Source organism: Calonectris borealis, chromosome 12, assembly GCF_964195595.1.
Source record: "Calonectris borealis chromosome 12, bCalBor7.hap1.2, whole genome shotgun sequence".
Lineage (NCBI taxonomy): Eukaryota > Metazoa > Chordata > Aves > Procellariiformes > Procellariidae > Calonectris > Calonectris borealis.
This window is the reverse complement of record NC_134323.1, coordinates 23,678,231-23,701,174: the sequence shown is the minus strand read 5'-3', so window position 1 is coordinate 23,701,174 and position 22,944 is coordinate 23,678,231. Positions and strand designations below refer to the sequence as shown.

The 22,944-nt window shown below is 43.8% G+C and overlaps 4 protein-coding genes across 15 annotated transcripts in view; 1 reads left to right on the top strand and 3 right to left on the bottom strand.

Moving 5' to 3' along the window:
* ADAT1 (adenosine deaminase tRNA specific 1) overlaps window positions 1-1,165 on the bottom strand; it is a 32,736-nt gene extending 31,571 nt beyond the window's left edge. For 7 of the 12 annotated variants that reach the window (XR_012675447.1, XM_075161760.1, XM_075161761.1 and 4 more), the window contains exon 1: window positions 344-877. Coding sequence is in view for 11 of the 12 variants with exons in the window: in XM_075161760.1 (XP_075017861.1) it covers window positions 344-611 (268 nt within the window). In the remaining variant the exon portion in view is untranslated. Of the gene's footprint in view, window positions 1-343 lie in introns of all 12 variants that reach the window. The other 5 variants (XM_075161769.1, XM_075161763.1, XM_075161766.1 and 2 more) reach the window with 5 other exon arrangements.
* Window positions 1,166-1,199: 34 nt separating this feature from the next.
* On the bottom strand, window positions 1,200-12,097 carry KARS1 (lysyl-tRNA synthetase 1). The gene is made up of 14 exons (XM_075161772.1): window positions 12,006-12,097; window positions 11,342-11,492; window positions 10,970-11,135; window positions 10,467-10,560; window positions 10,007-10,193; window positions 9,707-9,832; window positions 6,244-6,363; window positions 5,840-6,002; window positions 5,567-5,740; window positions 4,751-4,836; window positions 3,984-4,069; window positions 3,522-3,648; window positions 1,702-1,845; window positions 1,200-1,331 (listed from the first exon to the last, which is right to left on the bottom strand). The coding sequence occupies exons 1-14, from the start codon at window positions 12,095-12,097 to the stop codon at window positions 1,245-1,247; spliced, it is 1,803 nt and encodes a 600-aa protein (XP_075017873.1). The 3' UTR covers window positions 1,200-1,244.
* TERF2IP (TERF2 interacting protein) lies at window positions 12,096-15,307 on the top strand. The gene is made up of 3 exons (XM_075161782.1): window positions 12,096-12,834; window positions 12,982-13,058; window positions 13,665-15,307. The coding sequence occupies exons 1-3, from the start codon at window positions 12,096-12,098 to the stop codon at window positions 14,106-14,108; spliced, it is 1,260 nt and encodes a 419-aa protein (XP_075017883.1). The 3' UTR covers window positions 14,109-15,307.
* A 5,095-nt stretch (window positions 15,308-20,402) lies between these two features.
* Window positions 20,403-22,145, bottom strand: CHST4 (carbohydrate sulfotransferase 4). Its single transcript, XM_075160735.1, has one exon. It carries the CDS (start codon window positions 22,075-22,077, stop codon window positions 21,043-21,045), a length of 1,035 nt encoding a protein of 344 aa, XP_075016836.1. The 5' UTR covers window positions 22,078-22,145; the 3' UTR covers window positions 20,403-21,042.
* Window positions 22,146-22,944: the final 799 nt, after the last annotated feature.

Sequence of the window (22,944 nt, the reverse complement as noted above, 5' to 3'; positions counted from 1 at the left end):
CAGTAGCCGAACACACTTTTGCAAGGGTTTACATTAGGAATTCAGGTCCTGCCTAGACTTTTGCCACTTATTGAACACCCAAATGCAGGTTTTCATCTTCTTAGTTACAGTCTGGGAAGAATAGCATTTCACCATAACCATCTCTTTCCAGACAGAAGCCGTAAAATCTTTTACAATCACAAAGAGCAAAGAATTTGTGTGGAGACAGAAATGGGACAGAAGGGGTGTATTTTTTTTTAAAAGGTATCGGGGGGGGGGGGGGGGGGGGGAGGAAAAAAAGCATCGACTGCCACCTCCTCTCCCCCTTCCTCTCCCCGCCCCAATCCCCACAACTCATTCTTACCCTGCAGATTCCCTGGACTAGCAAGAACTTCTCCTTGGGTTGCAGACTCCACTTTGACAACAGCTGCCAGTGCAGTCCATTCCCTGTTTGGGTCTGGTTTCCCCTGCTTAGGGAGTCTGGTCCTATAATGCAGGTAACATAGCTCAGCAATTTCATCAGCTGACCACATGGCTCCTGGTGCAAGTGCAGGTTCTAAACAGAATTGGATTCCATCACAACACAGATTAACAACTCCCATCTCTTCAAACCCTACCACATTGTTCTGCATGACACCTTCCTGTACCTGATTCCGATATCCAAGGCCTAACTGCGTCACCCCTTTCAGGATTATTTTTTAAGAAATATATCATATGAAATAAAAAACTCTTCCAAATCTCTATGAATAAAAAACAATGCTAAACCCCTTGTAGTCCAGCAGCAGGTGAGATTGCTGGGTTCCCAAGGTTCCCACCATGCAGCAGTCAACAGCGTTCGTCACACAATCGTCCTCGCGCGGTCCCTGCACCACATCTGAGGCGCCTGGCGCCCGCATTCATTCCGAGGCCTCCGGGCCTCTGCCCTGCCCCAGCGACCAGGGAGCGCAGAGCTCCGCAGCCGGGGCAGCCAGCGGCCCGAGTGAGCTGGTGTAGCGCTCAAGCGTACACCGCGCCGCCCTGGCGCAGGCCCCTACCCTCCGGGTCACCCGTGCCGCCGCTCCTCGCCGGGCCGGGCGGCGGCAGCGGAAGCCCCGGGGCCGCGCCGGGCCACCCGGCTCGGCAACACCCAGCCCGCGCACGCGCAGCGGCTTTCCCCGCGCGCGGGGGACGCCGGGAGCTGCAGCTCCTGCGCAGGCGCACACAGAGACACAGAGACGGGCGGCGGAAAGCGCTGCGTTTATTCGCGGTCCGCGCCGGCCCGGGCTTCACACAGAGGTGCCTTCAGCGGGCTGGTCCGGCTGCGCCTCCTTCTTGCTGTCCTCCGGTTTCATGGCAGGGAAGAGCAGCACCTCCTGCAAAAAGGGACACCATCAGCGGGCGCTAGGGCCACCCGGCCGCGCGCCCGGCCTGGGGAGCGAGACCCCGAGCACAAGTCCCGCCACAACACCCGGGGCCCGGCCCCCGGCGCCCTCCGCCGCGCAGAGGCAGCGCCGGCTGCGCGCAGCGCTGGGCGCACTGGAGCTTGCCGCAGAGCGCTCTACAGAGATTTCTAAGCGAGCGCAACAAAGAGAGCTTTTCTGCAGTGGAATTCTTCACCTTAAAGAATCTCAAATGGCTGCGCACTCTGTTACTTGTTTGTTAGGGAGACGGCCTGCTCTGCAGAACCTCATTCCCTGTTCTCGGACAAAGCCAGCAGCAGGCGCTGCCATGTCTAACATTCACCTTGATGTTACTGGAATCTGTAAGGAACATGGTGAAGCGATCAATTCCCATGCCCCAGCCAGCTGTAGGAGGAAGGCCATACTCCAGCGCAGTGCAGAAGTTTTCATCAATAAACATGGCTTCATCATCACCTGCAGCTTTTGCCTAAATGAGAAAATTAATAGTAAAATAGTGGGTTATACAGAGCTAGATAGTATCACTTCTGCTAACCCCTACCAAAAAGGAGAAATATTGGTATTTGTAGCAGCCATGTAACTGATGAAACCAAAGCCCTATACAGCTGCATAAGTGCGTAACATGAAGGAATCTCAGCACCTGGAGAACTGTGGAGGTCACTTGTACAGGTGCTTCCAAAACAGCTCTAGGCTCAACTCCTTCCTGATCTGTAAGTTTCCTTTCTAGACAACAGCCCAGGCCCTTCACTTCAGTAAAAGCTATATCCAGGGCCATGTGGCAGCAGATGACAGTGCGATAAACTGCTTTCAAAGGCTTCTCAGGTTCTTTATTGCTTGCAACTCCCCTTTAATGTTTGCAGAAACAGCTAAGAAGCGTAATTGTTTGAATCATCAGTAGTTGCTCCATGAAACAAAGTTTAGGGATTGCTTTTTTCCCCTCAAGTAGAAAGATTAAAAAACCCTACACTGAGATGGTAACTAATGCATCTGGCCCTGACAGCCTCCAAGTGCCAAAAGTCATAATAATAAAAATGCAGACTAGCTAACCCTCTCGAATTTAGAAAATGCCAAGTGTAAGTGTTGAAACAACAACAAACATTTTTGCTCAGACAGTTTCAAGGAAGACTTTGCAAAAGACTGTTAAAGCAAACTTTTCTGCCTGAGTCTAAAATCCTGAAATGTGAACTGCCATCCTTCTTCTCAATCTCTACCTTAACATAAAATTTTCAGGCAAATTTTCACTCAATACATCTAATAAACGTCTGCAAAGTTTGGCTATAATCATGAGAGACAACTGCAGCAAACATATATACAACAGACCAAAGGTGAAAGAAATCTGTAATATTATTCATTCTGACTGAACATTTTGAAATTTACTATCAATTAGGTTGGTTAACATAAATCTATCTTCCTGGTTCTGACAATTGTTTAATCCTCTCAGGCACTGTGAAGTCATTAGAGTAGGAAGAACAGGAACTCTGTTTCTGCAGACCGCATCATCTGACCTCAATGATGTGTGGGCACGCATGCATTCATGGATGTGCATACCTAATTAATAACAAGATCAGTTTCAGTCACTCCTTTCTGAAGCTTATCTAGAGAAACCCAGTACTATAAATTTGCAGGCCTAATAATTTCCAGTCTGCAGCTCTATTCTGTGAGCCAATTTAAAATAGCCTAATTTCCTGAACTGAGTTTTACTATTTCTTATACACCATTCAAACTCTTACCGGACATGAAAATTTATTTAAGAACCTAGAAGTGTAATGTTGTATGACTACATAAATGCTTCATTGGGGGAAAATAACTTTCAACCTGAGCAACTCAGAGAAAACGCTTTGCACATTTGCTTTTTTTCAGATTAGTACTTCAGGTAGAATAAAAGGGAAGATATTCCAAAACAAAGTCACACTACTAAAAAACTAATTAACAGCGGTGCTTGGACTTGTTTACCTTAGAGAGCAAGGTTCCTTTAAAAGGAACTCAGTTTTAATGACAGACTTTCACTTGAGTGAGAAACACTCGCTCAAAGTAGTAACAACCCTTTTCAGCAGTGGGGACTAATGACAGATTTCGAATAGACATAGGAAATATTCTTTGCTTATGTGCCTGTATCATTGATTCACTATCAGCAAGACACCATACCTTGGCCTGATCCTCAAAAAGCTGCCGCTGCCGTAAAGGATCATTAAGTTCTGTGTACGCATTGCAAACTTCCTTCTTCATTACAAAGAGTTCGAAACGTTCTGTTAGTCCCTGATGAGAGCGATGCCTGTGTGAAGAAGACAAAAAAAAAAACCACCATACCGAAAATAAGCATCTTTACAGAAGCAAAGAGCACATACATTACTTCAGACGGATTGCCCACACTTAGCAGTAACAGCTGTCAAAACTTCAAACTACTAAGCATCAGCACACCTCTTCCCTAGATGATGGGTTTCACAGCTCAGGAACCAATGTCCATCTTGGTTGGTGTCAGAATTCACAAACTAGTATACAACATCAAAAAACTCTGTTTTCACATATGTGACTTTTTTTTTTCTTTTTCATGAAGTAGAAGTAGAGGGTTTAAAAGATTTACACGCTGACTGTGTCTCATACTCTTACCATTTGGCTAGAGGACTCATGATCTGTGGGTGATCACAGATGAAGGTAGGATTGATACAAGTGACTTCCAGGAATTCACCAACTAACTGGGAAAACAAAAGCAAAACCATTATGTGGAGTACAGTATCACTTTCCTAGCACTGCCTTTCCCAAACATCCTTCTTCCCTCTCTTCACTTCCGAAAAAGGTACCATAAAGCTGAAAAGTTTCCCAACTAATAATTCCTGATCAAGGTAATGTCTTCATTAATAGAGAATGTGTGTCCTAGTTGGATAAGAAAAATGACACAGCAGAAACTGTATAAAAAATAATAACATAATTCAATTTGGACATTACAACAAAGGCCAATAGGAAAAGCAGCAGAAAAACAGCTATCAGGCAATATTTTGGGTACAAAGGAAAAGATTTAATACAGTTGATAGAACTACATGATAAGCCTACCAGTTTGGTAAGGTACATACAAATGCACAGATCTCATAGCCAAAACTGATGTAAGATAAAGCTGATCTGCTTTAAGCACAAGAGACTAGTTATCAAACTAAAATCCTCGAGCACTCACGTTAAGCAGGCATCAGTAAACTACATTTTCGTGTAGACAACACAAAAAAGATTTTCACACAGCAAGTGTTCTCACTGTGATAAAGAAATAGCTGAAGTGCATTTCAGCGTGTTTTCCCAGATGCAGCTAAACTTTTGCCATGAAGAGACTTCAAAGTCATTAGGATTATAAAAGACATTAGGATTATAAAAGCACCACCTTTACTTACTCTGTCAAGAAGCCTGGCTGTTGTCCTGGGAGGTGGACACTCAACATTTCTCTCTGCACAAAGGTCATCAAAGAACCTGCGAGTTTCTGAAATTGTTGTAGACAAAAATTAGAAAAGCCACCCAGGCAACGACATTTTCTTCTTTCTGCATCCTTCAACGTGTCTTAAGAGTGATTTATAAGATCTTAATGGTATACATCACGGAAAACATGAGCTTAAATGTCAATCTACAAAAATAGTGTTTGTTTTTCATCAGTTTACACTAAAATATAAGTTATTTTATATTTCAGAAACTTGACAACAGTTAAGCACAACCCCACATGACTGCTGGACATTATTATTTGGGAAAAAAAAAATTTTTTTTGAAAAAAAAAAAAATCACTAAAAAGTGTATGAACTCGTTTCCTTATGACTCCAGATTCCAGGAATAAAATAGCACATACGCACATTTTGAAGAAGCCCTACTCCTAACCTATGATCACTGGCATGGAGACTCAACTGCACAAAAAACCAGAAGAAATAAAAAGCTGGGTCTCTTCAACAGATCAAGGACTCCTCAGATCATGCCTCTTGAGTATACAGCATCACATACACTCAACAAAGCAAGAGGCAAAAGAGTCAGATCCTGCCAAAGACTGCAAGGCATGAAGGCTTCTTTCTGGACTCTTAGGTAACAGACAAAACCAGAGAAAAGCAATCCCATGTGTTAATACCACCTCAAAAAAGCAGCTGACAGACTGCAGGCTGAGAACTTGAGACCTTTTGCCCTCTTTCTGTTAAGGAAGAATTATAGGACATTCACACTCAACATCTAACCTTCTGTTTCAAAACACTCAGCTGATGGAAATTTCACTCCTAGGACCTTTTCCAGATCATACACCATGCTAATTCGCCGGAAGGGAGGGGTAAAATCTATCTCACAGGCCTGTCCATCTTGACCATCAGGATGATAAGTGATCTTGTAACGTCCAGTAATATGTTTCACCATCCCTACAAAAGGAACCTGAAGTTTAGAAGAAGAGTATGCCACATAATACGCAATTCCTCCAGAGATTCTTACTCTCTTTTCATTAATATTGCATACGTCACCTGAAAGCAACTTCTCTGTAATTTCCATCAAGTCATGGTAGTCTGCATAAGCCATATAGAATTCACAAGTTGTGAACTCAGGGTTGTGAGTCAAATCAATTCCTTCATTCCGGAACTGACGCCCAATTTCGTATACTCTGTCCATGCCTCCAACCACCAACATCTAAACAAAAGGAAATTCTAGTAAACACACTAACTTTTTCAAAAGAACTAAAGAGAGCTCAAACACACACAACTGCAACGTGACCTTACAAATCTCATTCAAGATACATTTTGTTTCCTCCAATCTAATAAGTCCACCTTTCTTCAAGAATAATCCTCATTTTAGCTACATATAATTTTTTAGAATAAGATCACAACAGTCTGGAGAATATAGGCTTAGCCATGAGGGGCTTGTATTTTACCTTATGGTAAAGCTCTGGAGCAATTCTCATATATAAATTCATATCCAGTTCATTGTGGTACGTGATAAAAGGTTTTGCCACAGCTCCACCTGGAATTATATTCATCATAGGAGTTTCAATCTGTAAAATAATAACAACAAAAAAAATTAATTTAATACTGGCATAAATATTTCCAGGCTCCTACCTCAATGCCCTGCTTTCGTCTAATGTTTCCAAAGCAGAACTCTGTAGATTAAGCAAACAAACCGCAGCTAGCTTTGATGAAAAGTCTCTCTATTTAATTTATTGACATTCCAGTATATGAAAACATTTCTGAACTAAACAGCACTTCTCCCATGCAGTCAGTAAAGACAAATTACTTAAACTATTTGTTGCTATCAAGAATCATTCATATTTACTATAAATGTGACCCTGCCGTGTTCATGTTATCAAAGCCAGGAACTGGGCTGTGGCATTGTCACAAAATCATCTCTCTACATTGCAGAAAATGATGTTCAACAAGGCCAAGTGCAAACTCCTGCACCTGGGTCAGGGCAATTCCCAATATCAGTACAGCCTGTAGGATGAATGGATTGAGAGCAGCCCTGCGGAGAAGGACTTGGGGGTGCTGGTGCATGAAAAATTGGACATGAGCTGGCAATGTGTGCTTGTAGCCCAGAAAGCCAATCGTATCCTGGGCTGCATCAGAAGAAGCGTGACCAGCAGGTGAAGGGAGCGGGATTCTCCCCCTCTACTCTGCTCTCATGAGGCCCCACCTGGAGCACTGCGTCCAGCTCTGGGGTCCCCAGTACAAGAAAGAGGCAGACCTGTTAGAGTGGGTCCAGTGGAGGGCCATGGAAATGGTCAGGTGGCTGGAGCACCTCTCCTATGAACAAAGGCTGAGGGAGTTGTGATTGTTCAGCCTGGAGAAGAGAAGGCTCCGGGAAGACCTTTTTGCAGCCTTTCAATATATAAAGGGGGCTTATAAGAAAGGCGCAGAGAGACTTTTTACCGAGGCCTGTAGTGACAAGACAAGGGGCAACTGTTTTAAATGGGAAGAGGGTAGATTTAGATTGAACATAAGGAAGAAATGTTTTACAATAAGGGTGGTGAGACAATGGAAGAGGTTGCCCAGAGAAGTTGTGGATGCCCCATCCTTGGAAGTGTTCAAGGTCAGGTTGGATGGAACTTTGAGCAACCTGATCTAATGAAAGATGGCCCTGCCCATGGCAGGGGGGTTGGACTAGATGATCTTTAAAGGTCCCTTCCAACCCAAACCATTCTGTGATTCTATGATAAAATCCACTTGGTAAGAGAGAGAGCTGTTTCATAAAACTTATGAGAAGTAGCAGCCTTCCTCAGTATCTTCTCCAAATCATTGCTTACTCTGTAAAGTCTTTAGGATAGTCTCTGTGGCAAAGCTGTAAAGCAGTAATCCTGAAAGAAATGAAATGCTGTGGATACTGCAAATTTTGCAAAACCTAAACAATTTTAATAATATCGCTTTTTGGGGGGGAAAAAAAAACAACAACAAAACTATCAACATTTGGAGTATTCAAAAATATTTGGTGGTGAGAATGGCTGGGAATATATGAATACACAGAAACATTCACTTTAGATAAAAAGCTGTAACTGATCTTCTGTATGTATGGGGAATCCTACAGTCTAACTGAATTAATTTCTGAAGAGATACACAATTTCAAGGAGAAAAAAGAATTAAATCAATCCGCTGGAGGCTTCAGTGAATTCATTTAGTTCAAATCATTACAAATTTTCTTTCACAGAAGCTGCATCTTCTTAGATGTTTAAAAGGTGACCACTTATGCTTCAAGCAATATACACTATCAACTACATAACAAACAGACTTCAGTTCAATGTCTCTTTACATTGAAAAGAGAAGGTAGCTGCAAATGATGGAAAAATGGACAAGCAGAATGATTTACAACTCAAAACTTGGTCCCTACACAGAGAGCTGGTGGAAGTGGCCAAACAATGTTTTAATTGATTCTGTGGGATATGCCATGTTTAAACTGCTGTGCTTACAAACCAGCTTGGCTTTTATGTTAACACAAAGAACTTTGGTATGCCTGTCCATATCCTCCCATCTTAGCATCAAGAATTAATGCCCTGTTACTGACCCAGAAGCATGAAAACAGGTATTTTCACAACAGAATTTCACAATTCACAACAAAACTACTTATAGCCATACAGAAGGGGAACACTTCTAAGAAACAGAATGAGACTCAGAGCTCCTGTGGAAGAACAAAGGTCAGGGCAAAAAAAGAGAAGTCAATTCGTGATGAAGTGAGAACAAGGACGCAGCTAGAACTTAAAAAAGAGGAGAAATTTTGTAGGCTATGAATTAATGTAGCTCCCTAAACAAGTACTTAATGGGATTCTTCAAACAGATCTACACTATAAAACAAGCTGAGCTGCAGAAAACAGAAAGCAGTCAGCATCCCAGACAGTACTGGAATCAGAAATAAAGTTTAATTGATGACAATTGAACTAACAAGCCCTGACAATCAGCTGAAGAGCATGATACAATACCCATGACAGGTTAGCTAATTTTTCTCAAAATTAACTACTATCTGTCCATGCTGTCCATGGCATGATGCTACACTGTGCCATTTGGAGTACTGGTATGATTGAGTACTGCCCAAATCAGGTACCTCCAGATTGTACACTATTGTAGAGTAGGCATTCCCTGACTTCTCTGCCTTTTATTTTATTCCCAACATTCTCGCCAAGCCTAAGCAACTTAATCCATTATTCCAGCATCAAAACTTCATATAAATTGAGAAGGACTCTCATGGTCCTTTTTGATTAAGTTATCAGAACAGTAAAATCTGTAAGTACTACATTAAGAATTATTGAGAAAAAAACAAAGCAAAGACAGACATTAAAGCCATTACACATATGACAGAGATGACACAGCACAGGTTTGGATTCCCACTGCTCTTAAAAAAACTCCCAGTGGCAGCTTTTGCAGACTTAGTTGATAAACACTTGTAAATAAACTACATTAAGTTCTAATCTTTTTACTAACTGTAAAGTAAAATGAAGAATCTGGATACAACAGAGAGCAAAGCTAGTATTATTTTCTCATATGCTACTCTGCAATAGATCTTAAGATAAAACCAATTTTACTTACAGAAAGTAAAACCTGCAAAACACCACTTCAAAGAAGTTATTTCCACCTTGATTTACTGAAATAAGGAAAGGACAGCAGTAGTTTGAAGTACTACCTTGATAAAAGTTTCCCAAGTCATAACCTCACCAACTGAGGAATAGTATTAACTTTTTAAAAAGAGAGGAAAGGAATGGCTCTCATTGCATTAAACTGATAAAATACCCCGTGCTGAGGTAATTATTCTCACTTCTGTAAATATCTTGCATATGAGCCTGAATATAAAGCATCCTTGAAGCCAAGAAGCTCTAAACACATTGAGTATGCAGACAGAAATAAACACTGAAGCCTTACCTCAAGGAAGCCCAACTCATCTAGAAAGCTCCGAATATAGGTAATGATCTTTGCACGGGTTATAAATTTCTCCCTCACATAATCATTAAGAATTAAATCCAAGTATCTCTGACGATACCTAGTTTCCTGAAAAGAACAAATATCTTCAGAACAAGCTAGACAAAATGTGCTGCCAAAGGAAAAAACAGCAAAACAAAAGTAATGTTCCTTTGTTGACTGATACCATCAGCAGATATAAAAGGTCATCCATTCAGACCTATCTGTCAAATTGCTTCCAAGAGTGACAGGTATGACAAGTACCTTATCTTTGAGGCCAAAGTGAAGATGAGGCAACATGTGCAGGCATGGAGCCAATAGAGTTATTTCATAAGGAATAATACTCAGTTCCCCTTTCTTTGTTTTCCCAGGATTCCCCTCTACACCAATAATGTCCCCACGACGCAGCTTGTTGTTAACATGGAAATACTCTTCCTCGGATTTGTAGAGCCTGTAATTACAAAACCAATGTAAGCAGTTTTGTTTAAAATTCAACATTCCAAACTGTCCTGCAAGTCTCTCTCCAAGACCAAATCCTTTAAAAAACGGATTCTTCTACCAGGGAGGCCAACCACAACATCCTCAACAAAAAATTACCTGGCTGCCTAAGACAAACCATAGATGAATAGCCTAAGGAGATGAAGGAATAGGATGCCCAAATACAGATCTCTAGGCCCCAGAATGCAGTTCAGTTTAGAATGCTACTGGGAATACCTCTACTTACCTGGAATTTGCCATGACCTGCAACTTGACTCCTTCGCCACGAAGATCATAGAAAATCAGCTTCCCTCCAGAGGCACGCTTTGCATGGATTCGACCTAAATATCAAAGTATGCAGGACATCAGGAAGAGAGTCGCTGGCAGAAAGGATACAGGGGCAAAAGCCACAGTATTATCACTTGGACAAAGGATCATCAGCTCTGAACTGATCACTAACTGTGAAAGAGAAGCAGTTCAGTCTCAAAATTAATACCAGTGCACAAAAAGCCATATGAACTTTGGGTCCTGAAGCCCATATCACAATCTGATCTTGTAGTTGTAAGGGATGTTGCAAGGGTCCACTCAGTCTGAAAGGACGTGTCCTGAATAGTGACACTGCTACAGACTTCATGACCGAGTAACGGGGGATCAGCAAAATTAAAAGAGACCATCCCACCACTAAAAGCAGCTAAGACTTGGCTTAGCAAAGCAACAGACCACCTTTCTGTATCCCAGATAAGCCTTTACCTGCCACTCTCACTGTAATGTCTGTCAGGTGATCTCCTGGCTGCAGGTGACCGTACTTCTCTATAAAATCTGAGAGAGATAAGTCTACATGGAACTTGTGGGGATAGGGATCTTCATTGGTGCCCTTCAGCTGCTGGATTGCATGGCTACGGATCTTGTAGTATTGCTGTCACCAGAAACAAACAAAACCAAATAATTTTGTTAGAAACTGAAAATATTTTACAGGTTGTAAATTAAAACACAGCTGCCCTTATGTAGCAATATGTAGGTCTCTTCCCTTTTAACCATCTAGTTCTCCTTTAATAAAAAATCAAATGTAAATCAGTAACATCTATTCTCACAGCAGTAGTAAGCATGAGGCCAGACGCTCACATTTGGGTCCAAGCTTTCCTCATCAGCACCAATGTTATTCTCAGAGTCAGAAGTCAAGGAAGGCTTATTTGAATGCTTTTCACTTTGCTCTTTCTGCTTTGCCTCTTTTTCAGCTATTTTTCTCTCAGCCTTTAAACGTCTCTTCAGCTCACTGTAAAAGAGAACGAAAACAGATGCCGCAGGTACTCTGATACTTCTACAGGTAAACACTTGGTGGGATTCTGCAAAAGCTTACTGTACCAATAACCCTGTCATTTCTCTTACTCTGCCCAAAAGTCAAAATAATCCCTGTGCATGTTTAAGCATTTTCTTCTTTGAACTCTTTTAGGTCATCTCCTATGAGATACAAATACTCAGAGAAAGTTAAAACTGAATTAAACATTACATAAACAGACCTTGAGGATGCGTGCCTACGTGCCCAAGGACCTTCTGCAGGTCATTTTATGCATAAGAGCCTAGCAACCCCACATAGTTTGTAAGTGAAATACGGCAAACTCTGCACAGAAAAAAGTCGAGCTCTACTTAGGATTCCCGAAGCCGCCTTCGCGGCCCGGACCGGCCCCCACGGCCCACAGGCGCCGCGGCTCTTCCCGCGGCTTCCGACCCCGCCGGCCGGGACTTCATGAGGAAAGAGGCGGGCCCAGCCAGACCGCAGAGAACCGACCTGCTTTGGTCATGAAGTGCCTGGCGCCATCGGAGCGCGGGCGCGGCCCTCCAGGCCCAGCCGCGGAGCCGCGCAGCGGCGGGGCTCAGCATGGCGCGCTCCGACGGATCACCTGGCGGAGACACGCACCAGGTCAGCCGGACGTTCGCCTTGCCTCGCCTCGCCTCCCCAGCCCGGCACGGCCCAGCTCCACCTGCCCGCCCACCCTCACTTTTTGCTGAGGCGCGACTCAGTCTCCGCCGCCTCGCACGCGCGCTCTGCCGCAGCCGCCATCTTCCCAGCTCCAGCCGGCCCTTCCGGCGCTCCCGCGCCTGCGCGCCCGGCGCGGCGATGGCGGAACGAGGGGGCGCGGTAGTGGCGCGGTCGCGGTCGCTGTTCTTGTGGGACGACGGGAGCCCGATGCGGTTCTTCGTGCGGCCCGGGCTGGCCAAGCTGCGGTTGGCGCCCCTGGTGCTGGCGGGCGGCGGGCGGCTGTGCCGCGTGCAGGAGCCGGGAGCCGTGCTTCTGGCGCAGCCCGGCGAGGCGGCGCCCGGCGGGGCTGTCTCCACCGCGTACGTGACGGAGTGCGTGGAGCGCAACCAGCGGCTGCCGCTGGAGCCCTACCGGCTGCCCGCCGCGCCGCCCGCACCGCCCGCCGCCTCGCCGCGCGGGCGCCTCGCCTTCACGCAGGCGGAGGACGCAGCGCTGCTGCGGGCGGTGCGCGGGCGGAGCGAGGCGCGGGCGAGCGGCCGGGCGCTCTGGAAGGAGCTGGAGCGGGCCGGCCTGACGCGGCACAGCTGGCAGGCCATGCGCGACCGCTACCTGCGGCACCTGCGGCCGCTGCTCGGGGGTGAGCTGGGGGCAGCCGGCGGGGCCTGGCGGCGGGGGGCAGAGCGGCGCGGGGGGCGGCCGGGGTGAGAGGAGGTTGGTGGTCGGGGGCGACCGTGGCGTTGGGCCCAGCTGCGGCCTGGCAGTCGATGCCCTCCTGTTCCCGCAGGGCCCCAACAGACGGAGGAGCCCGCACAAAGCACGGGTCTTTTCGAGGCAGCTAATCGGGAGTTTGAAAGCACGGAGGTAAGCGTCCAGGGCCAGCACGGGGAGTAGCATTGCTGCTGCAGCTGCTTCTGCACGCTGCAGTGCCACTAAGAGCGAGCTGCTCGGAGTAGTCCTTCCTGGTTGTCACACAAAATAGCACAACATAACTTCTTAAATGACTTTGCACCATGACATCCCTTCTGCTGTGGCTAAGTGGGAGCTTCACGTGAGCCGTGAACTATGTGGCTTACGATGAATGGTGCCTCACTGTGGCATATTTCTTAGTTTGATTCCCTACCCAAGTTAACTTGAGGAAATTAACGTGACAGTGTTGTCGCACTAAAAGTTGTATTGGCAAATGGAAGTCATCTTTTCACCTCAGGCATAAAATGTTGCTGCAGTTGCATTAACGTTTACCTTTTATACTTAGTTTGTTCAAATTCTTCCTTATATTTCATGCTTTTCTGTGATCTTTTATATCCTCGTTAACACATACAGTTTCACTTCAGTCACTGAATTTTACTATGCCCAGTAATTTCTGAGTTTTTTATATACTGTAGACTCACAGTGGAAGGTGGTTGGGTAGCAGTGATAAGAAGTTTGCCAGAAAATACCATGTCTAATTGATGACTCCACTTCTCTTAGTCAGGAAGCGACACTTCGGACATTTCAGAAGAACTTTCTACACAAGATGGAGAGGGAAAGTCCCCAGGAGAAACAGCATCTGGTTTGAAAACTGGACCGGAGGACTCTGTTTTCCCTGACACTCAATTACAAAGGGAGGAAAGACCAACAAGCACTTGCTCTTCTTCCAGTGTGGTGGGAGAAGTAGTAAAAACTATGCAGCACTTCATGGAGAAGTTCGGCATGGACTTGTTCACAGTTACACAGGCCTTTCTGAAAAACACTGGTGAAGTGGAGACTACTTTATACTTTCTGCAGACGGGGCAGCGCTTGGATGGGTACCCTGTATGGAGCAGAGAGGATGATTTAGAATTGCAAAAAGATGATGAACGTGTCAGAAATAAATTGATAGCAAAATTTGGAGCTGAAAATGTAGCAAAGCGGGTAGCATTTAGGAAAAGTTAGATAGCAAAGCAGAGGGGAATGGCTGATCTAGGACTGTGGCAGGAACCTAAAAAAACGAAGTCATTTTAGAAATGCAAATGTGGTGGAAAATTGATGCAACATTCTGAAGTTTCAGAAATGCCTTAAAATAATTTTTTCATAAAAGGCCTATTTTGTATTTGATTTTTATTTGTAATACTGAGTATACAAAACATTTAAGAGTAGAAAATGGTGAAGAGAAGGGGTCTGTACAGTATCAAGTTTTCATTGAAAATGTGCTTTAAAGTCTGTATCTACTTATATAAACCAACTGACAGTCTTACCTGTACATTGCTGCATGCAAAGGATTTTGAATTGCGTTGGCACCAAAATCTGACAATCACATTAAGTGCGCTAACCTGTAATGCATTATTAGTGCACAATAGCAGCCTGCTCTCTGTCATGTGTCTGTTACTTCAGACTGTTGTGGATGATCATTTAATGACCTGGTCTGCCAGTTGTTGTCATTACCTTTTTTTTTTCTTGTTAATGAACATTGATTAGCAGCAGACATTTGGAGACGATAACAATAAAAATGTAACTGTTCAAAAAGAGGGATCAAGAACATTCATGCCAGCAGAAGAGGCACTTGGTCTCATAAATGAATGCTGACATGTCTCAGAGTGGCCATGTGTACTGGGAATGGCCAAAAAAGGTCACTGTGATATTATAATATTCAATCTCATGTTACAGAGTTCTGTCAGTTAAAACCTCAGGCCAGTAGACAGTCATCTCAATTTTTATTACCACTTCCAGTGCATGTTCTCCAGTGCTAATATTGCAGCGTTTGTTTAGTAACATCAACTTGCTTTATGATTTCAAAAACAATAGCTCTGCCCCAGCTTGCACCTCTACAGATTGAAGAGTCCCAGCTTCTTTAATCCAGGCAAAGTAACACTTGTACCAGACCATATAGTCTAGTTGGAAAAAGTAGACCAGCTTTCAGGGCCACGTGCAATAGTTCAAGTTAAGAAAGAATGCTCAGAGTTTATTTAGGTATCTATGACCTAAGTCATGTTTGAGAGAGAACACCATTGCTAGTATACAGTCACAATCTGAAAACGTCAGTACTTTCAGCCTAAAATCGTGCTCTGGTCACTATTTTAATATTATTTGAAGTCAGTCCTGTAAGTCTGGAATTCGTTCTTTTGGTGAAATAAAATGGGCTTGTAAAAAGCAAAGACTGATTTTTATTTTTTTTCCTTAGAATTATATTTTGGGGTTTTTGCTTATTGCACTGTGGCACTCAAAAAAATTAAGGTGAATTAGAAAATTGCAGGTTTTTAAGCCAAATTCAAACTGTATTGAAAGTCAACGATAACTTGATATAATGAGACTGCTACATCAGAAAACCACTGTCTGAAACACGAACTGATTATTTGGAAAGTTAACCAATGTAACCAAATAAATGCCAAAACTCTGGTTTACACTATGCAGTGTTTCACTGGACAGGTCATTCCTGCTTAAAAAGTGGGAATGATTTGGTACATTAATGCTGCTCAGACTGGTTACTTGAGACTTGTATGGAAGACCAGACAAGCACTTAACAAGAGCGTGCAAGACAACATAGCAAATAAAGTAGTAAGATTTTTTAAAAATTAGAAACTTTACCAGCTGGATTTGAAATCCAAGGATTGCTGATGAGCAGGTTCATGAACAGGAGACCCATCACCTCCTGCAGCCAAAAACTCCCATTCTAGCTTGGGTGGTGTACACATCTCAGCAGCACCATAACCTCACAATGCAATGCTTGTCTTGTTTAACCAAAGCTGCTCTAGAATTCAAAGTAAGAGGTAGAACACATTAAATGGCTGTGACATAAAAAGATCAGGTATCTTTTTATAATTCTAAGTGACACTTTAAGAGTGTTTGTCTTTTTCAGGGCAATTAGTCAGACAGGCAATGCAAACTTCTCAGTCTGCATATAGTGCTTTTACCTTTGCAGAGCCATACAAACATGTTGTCTAACACTGAGAACCCTTCCATATGCACTTAGTGCACTCAGTAGGCATAGGAACTAAGACACAAAGAGCACAGCTTACTCAAGGTTGCCCTCTTCCACCTGTTCTTAACTGCTGAAAGGCACTGCTTATCCACAGATACACTCTTGCTTGTGCAGACACATGGGTCTAGGTCTCTTCAGTCCACCTTCCCATTAACAGGACCTGGAGATGTCACTATATCGTACGGTTCTGCTTCAGGCCATTCTGGCTCTGCCTTCTCACATGATAAATATCCTTGTTTTCTCTGCTTTGTCTTACCAAAGACATGGTTACATTCCTTCCAACATGCTGGAGACAGTTTGGCTTTCCATGTTCATATCAGGTCCCTGTATTACCAGGGAGTGTCAGGAACGCTCTTTTCGTGGCTCAAAGAATTACACAAGTTTCTTTGTATTATTGCCCGGAGCAGCAATATTTGTAAACCTGGAATGGTGAGCAGAGTGGCAATGTGCATGGCAGAACTTTGAATTAAAGACAATTCCAGAGGCAGAAATACTGGGTCTGCAAACTATTATCTGGAATTTGGGTATTTCCGATTTGCTTCCTTTTAGAGTTAGCCACCGTTCATCAAAATCGATGAATTCTGGCCTTTCATAACTAAAGTTACCAGTGCAGAACTGATTGCATGCACCAGGTTGAAGAGCAACAGACAGGAATACCGAAGAGTTGGTTTTTAAATGTCCCTTTGATTGGTGACTTCTCCATCTTACACTTCATCAGTATAAAAGCAGAGTTTACTCTTCTGAACCTGCACAATGTAAACTTGACATTTGTTTCTAAGCAAACATCCATGATCTTTATTTTATGCACGTGCCAAAGGATGTAGCTGTAGTTTTAAACGTCATGCTCACCATCTTGAAAGTTTGGGGGGGGTTGTTGGTTTTTTCCTCCTCCAAAAAGTATTTTAAGTCATCTTTGCTTGCATTAAGACAACTTTAAATTTTCATGTGACCACACTGTGTGGCTTTGGTGCTTCCAGAAAAAATAAAATCTTGCCAATTGTTGTATTGAGGAAACATAGCTAAAGGAGGGCAGTAAAGATACACGGAAATCAACGATCCTGCTTTTTCTCTGATTAAGCTTAGGAAGCAGAAGTTAAAGTAATTTTTAAAACAGTACATTAAGAAAATGCATCGTATGTTATTTTTATGTCATTTGTTTACTGGATGACTGGAAATACTATGAAGGTTTTTGTTCAGCTAAAAATTTGATACATGGAATTGATCAAGTCCACTAAAAACAAGTATTCATTATAAAACTTATGCCACTCAAGCTGACATTGGTTAATGTAGAGATACAATTAGCAATGTACTGAAAAGAGTCTATGTTTGCTCAGAAACAGGCTTCTTGGCACTTAAAATAGGAAGCTCTTTACTATGACTTCAGTAAGAAGTCTCAGGCTTCTGAGACTCCGTGCTTTTAGCTGAATATGTTGAGTTAAGGTCCATTTTAAAGGGACTTTAAAAGGAATACAGCAGCTCTGCACTTCTCTGGTGCAGTACAAGTCCTACTTCTCTATGCCAGCCTGCCTGCTCTGTTTGCATAAACACTGTGTAAAGGAAGATGTCCTGCTTTCAGTGGACTTACTACCATGGTGCCAGTGCTGCCTGCTCAGCATGACATTTGTCATTCAACAACAGGATCCCTAGTAGTAAGTCTATGATTTCCATAATATAAAACATCCCACCCTTTGCAGGGATTAGGGGTTTAGCTCTAGGAATATAGCTATCCACAGTGCTATGGTAGCAGGCAATCTGTAAATGTCACTAAAGCCTAAATGTTGGAATCAACTTCTGATGTCTCCTTTATGAATCTAGCTTCAAACCTTTATTTACACAATACAAGATTGAGATCTCCCTCTTCTGAGTTTAGTCAGTATTATTCCAGTTTTACAGATGATGAAACACAAATTCAGACTCTGGAAAGATACAGAAATAGCACCTGAAATCTTTCCATTTTAAACAATAGGATTCATACTTAGAGGAATCCTATCTTAGTGGTCTCCAGAAAGAAACCTGGAAAAAGATGTCCCTGAGGAGCAAACATCCTGTAATCATCCACAGGTGCTTTAAAATCTTTTTAGTCTTGGTGATCAGGGCTGATTGCTTCATGCAAAAGAAAAGCATTACTGAAAGTGAAACTTGGACAGTGACTGACTTTGTGCTGAAGGAATCACTAGCAGCTATAGGAGAAATTCAGCTTGTATGGTGTACAAACTTAGTAGTGAATAATTCAGTGTGCTAGGCCCTGTTCAGTGGTAAGAGATGTCTGGATTCAATTTCAAAGGGCTCCTTCAGAAACATTGTCATTCATCTAGTCCTGCACCCAGAAACCAGGAAAACTCTGCTAACGGGTAACAAGCTGAGGTCTGCCCCTGCCCACCCACCCCTTATAAGGCATGAGTGTACAGTGGGGTATTTGAAGAAATACAATTTCATGGATGAGAGAAATGCTGCAACAAAACACCATCCTGTGAAATCTAAATACTTAACAATAATACTGAATGTAACAGAAATTGAAAGAAAGGCTCTTCCCTCCTGCCTATATCATCTTTCTCACTGCTGACCAATTCTGCGTCTAGAGCGGCTTTGCTGTGCAGCTAACCTCCCCTACTCACCGCTTGCTGTTGCACAATTCATCCTGCAACTCTCTTCCTAACTGCTGCAGAATGGTCTCTTACCCCAAAGGGACACACAAGATCTGGAATGCTGATGCCCACCCCAGAGAAGGTGACTACAGAGCTGCTTCTGGGCTGGGAAGCTCTCCAACTTTAGGCTGCTACTCTTTGTGGTCTCAGCGCTGACTGTTGCCTGGGGATGGCTCCTTGATTCATTCCACAGGTCCGTGCTTTAGCTAGCAGCTACTTTCTCTTGCTAACCAACATAACTGCTAGTGTCTGTCTGTAAGGTTACTTTCCCTACTTCCCTCAGCAGAATCAGCACATAACAAAACCCTCGTTAATTCTCTGGTACAAAAAAACCCAACCAACCCAGCTGCTGTGAATTCGTCAGAAGAACCTTCTTCCTACTACTAGAGATTGCTATTCAGTTAAGGTGAACCCTTCTCTGTCACTCTTCAAACACGCAATAGGTAGAGACTGGACACTGTTTCTTGTCTACACCTTCAAACATGAACACAGTCACTATATCCCCTAATTTTAAATTTCAGCAGTATATGTTTCTTTTTTTTTCAGAGGATACTGCAAGTTTGTAATAACATGCAAACGAGGTCTATTCCTCCAGGTAGACATTGTCACTTTCCTACAGTGGGCACCAAATGCCCTTCTGGCAACTTTAATATGAGCACTCCTCAGCAGAGCTATACTGGCATGAGGAGGGCAGCTGACCGACAAAGTGAAGAGGGCCTTGGGGCAAGGGGCTGCAGCCAGGGCAGAGAGGGAAGAGGAGCACCAGGAGGCAGAGCAGCGAACCGGGGATGGGGGTGGGCTGGGAGGAGGTGTTGGTGAAGAGGGAAGGGGAGCACCGCTTCCCATGGCCCTGAACACCCTGATCCTGCCTGGAGCCACCTCCAATGCCCAGCCTTGCCTTGATCACCTTCTCCCAAGGATGCATATCCTCAGAATCGAGCTTCATCCCTTGTTGATGCTTGTGATCCTGCCTTAGGACAGCTGCCTTGCTGTCTGCAGGGTAGTGGAAATATTCCAGCTCTGGAGCAATATCTGAATGTACTGTTAAATAGTCACATATTAAAGGGACTCTGCAATTTACACGTGAAAAAGGATGTTTAGAAGGAGGTATTTATAGGCATTTCACTCCCCAAGTCTGGTAAAAGCTTTTTTCCTTGTCTTACGGAACACTGTTAAAAACAGGTAAAAATAATTCTGTTGTTCAGGTTTGAGCTACATATTCCCATTGGAGGTGGGAGAATGGCGTCTCCAATGGAGATGGTGGAGAATGGCGTAGTCTATTAAACATAACTTTGTTGTGCTCTAAGACAGGAAATACTCTCACCAAATAATTCAATAGGACAACTTCCCGTTCTCCGCTCGGCTTCTTCAGTCCACTGCCATAAACCTATCTTCCCAGTTCCAGTATTTATACCAATGGAATCTATGTCCTTACCTTGCCTTCACAGTCTCAACCTTAGCATGAATTCTTCTCAGTCACATATGTGGACTGTGAGAACTCCCAGGGGAACAACTATTCTTGGTTTTGAAAGCTAGAAGACAGAATTATTTCAGCTGAAAAATAAAGTCCCAGAAATGGATTCCCATATGCAAACCCAGGAGTTTTTATTTTCAACTATAGCTGGTTTATTCCCTTTTCCCATTATATACTAAGTGAACACAAACATTTCCCCAACATTACCACCAAGGCTGGAGGCCCAGGCACAGGAATGGAGCTAAAGAAAAACTGGGCTTGAAAACTCAACCATTCCGAAAAAAGGATCTTCCCAGAAACCAATGTCTGGTCATCCTTGTCTCTCTTCTGGCACTGCATATCCTGGGTGGCGGCATGACAAATAATGTTCTCTTTATTCAGCTTCCTCTTCCTTTGCAGTGCAGTTGCTCCATGTGGTTTCACTAGTATGTAGCTGTGGTCTGCATGGGGTTTGAGCTCTGCTATCTGGTCTCACTCCTTTGGCATTCTGTTTGCTCCAACCTACACATACTTCCTCTTTCGCATAAACCATGGACCTAGTTTGGAAAACAGATTTGCATTATTTCAGCCTGCATTGTAGCTGAGCCTCCAGGGGTTGGAGAGGGACCCTGTGCTGCTGAGAAAGCTCTCATGAGTGCAGTCGGGGCTCCTGTGTTACTCATCCTTGCATAGCACACCCACGCACGCACTCTTATACACATATGCATGCACTTCTGTCCTCTTTTGCTCTAGTAAACAGTTCTCCACTCTGCAGCCTTCAGAGAGTAGGTGCAGAGAGCAGCTTTTCTGCCTTCAGAATTTCTGGGCAAACAAAAGATCCAGCGACATATTTTTTTGCTCTTCTTCAGACTGAATGAGCCGGTAGCCCAGCAAGTCCATTGCATCCTTGCAAACATTTTGCACTTTTTCTATTTTCTGAAAGGGAAGGGTGTTCCTCCAGGCCTGGGATACTCTTAGTGCATCTCTGGACCCAATATCAAAGGCCTGTGCTCCTTGCCCCTTCCCATGGGTGATGTTGTGCACCCATTTCCTAAGTTCTGGTGTGAAATGGAGTTCTGCAAACCTGTACATCTGAGCAGCCTTTGCTAGTGGGTCTCTGACAATGTCTTCATAGCGAACCAGCAGGTAGCGGTCTTTCAAGAAACTGGGAATGGCCTGCCTGCCTGCCTTGTAAATCTCAACGTGGCTTTTGCAGATCACTTGCATTGTGTTGTAGGGCCCCATTTCTCCCTTTGTCCTCTGGGACCCCACAACAATGTTACTGTCACGTTTCAGGTCTGCCATTGTATTCTCTCGGGATCTGAACACAGCCCGAGGATCACGTACTAAGTGAATGATTTTGAGGTTCAGGGACGGATCAGTGAGAAGAGGGTAGAGAACTTTCAGGTCAAAGAACCGAACCTCCTTGATGGCAACATGGCTGTAGGTTTTACAAGCTTCCTCCACCTTGCTGAATGGGTACTCGCCACAGATTGTTCTGCAATTGCCTGCAGTGATTATGTCACTGCGACTGAATAAGTCACAGGCAGGGGGGGAGCACAAGGCTCGGCTTGTTTCCCACTGAAATAAATCAGACTTTTTCTTCCGGCCAGACATGTAAGCATCAAACACAGACATGTCACACAGAAAGACCGACCTGACTAAGTCCCGCACTGCCATGTGTAAGACTTTGGCACTGTTCTGGTACATCTTAACCCACACGTGCCATGCAGGCTCCATCAGGTAGAAGACACTGGGGTGCTGGCTGAAGATTTGTCCAGTGAAGGAAGATCCTGACCGCCAGGAGGAGAGAATGAGGATGTGGACTGGAGAAGGTTTTTCGTCCATGGGGGCATTGTTGCTGCAGGGTAGGAAGTGGATCAGAAGGACGGACAGAACTGCCAGAATCAGGAGCACCTGCACCCTTCTAAACTTCATCACGTTTGCAAGGGACCTGCAGAGACAGAGGAAGTTCAGCATCACAGGATCATGAAGAAGGCAGCATGTGGTGCATCAGGCTCCTGCCAATCCCTCTGCAGGCTCAGGGTTTTGGAAAGCTGCCACACTACCAATGATACTGTGACAACCACAGCACAAGGTGTTGTTGGAAAGGACATAAATACTGCAGGGCTGAAGGTTTTCTCTATCAAAAACACTGTTTGTCAGTAAGCCATTCTAATGTAGTCTTAGAAGATCACTGAAAAGCTTGTCTGCACTTTTATCAAAGTTTAAGAGTTAGTTCAGTGTATTGAAATAAGTCAGTACCCACAAATGTATACTTAGTGTACACAATCCCTGCAGACATGATCCCAGCAATTTTTATGGAGGAAAGATGGAACAAAGAGTTTTTGTGGAGAATTCAACAGTTCCACATTGTTACTTTTAAGCTCCTGCTTTGACCACCGTTTACAATTATTTTTATGCCAGAATGCTGAAAAATACAATGTAGGTTTCCATTTCTTTTGCTTATATTATTTTTGGAATTTCAAGAAACATTTATTGTCATCACAGGCAAAAACTCACATACCAAAGTGAGTATGGTTTAAACCCAGCCGGCAGCTAGGCACCACACAGCCGCTCACTCACTTCCCCCCAACAGGATGAGGGAGAGAATCGGAAGAGTAAAAGTGAGAAAATGCATAGGTTGAGATAAAGACAGTTTAATAGGTAAAGCAAAAGCCGCGCACACCAGCAAAGCAAACCAAGGAATTCATT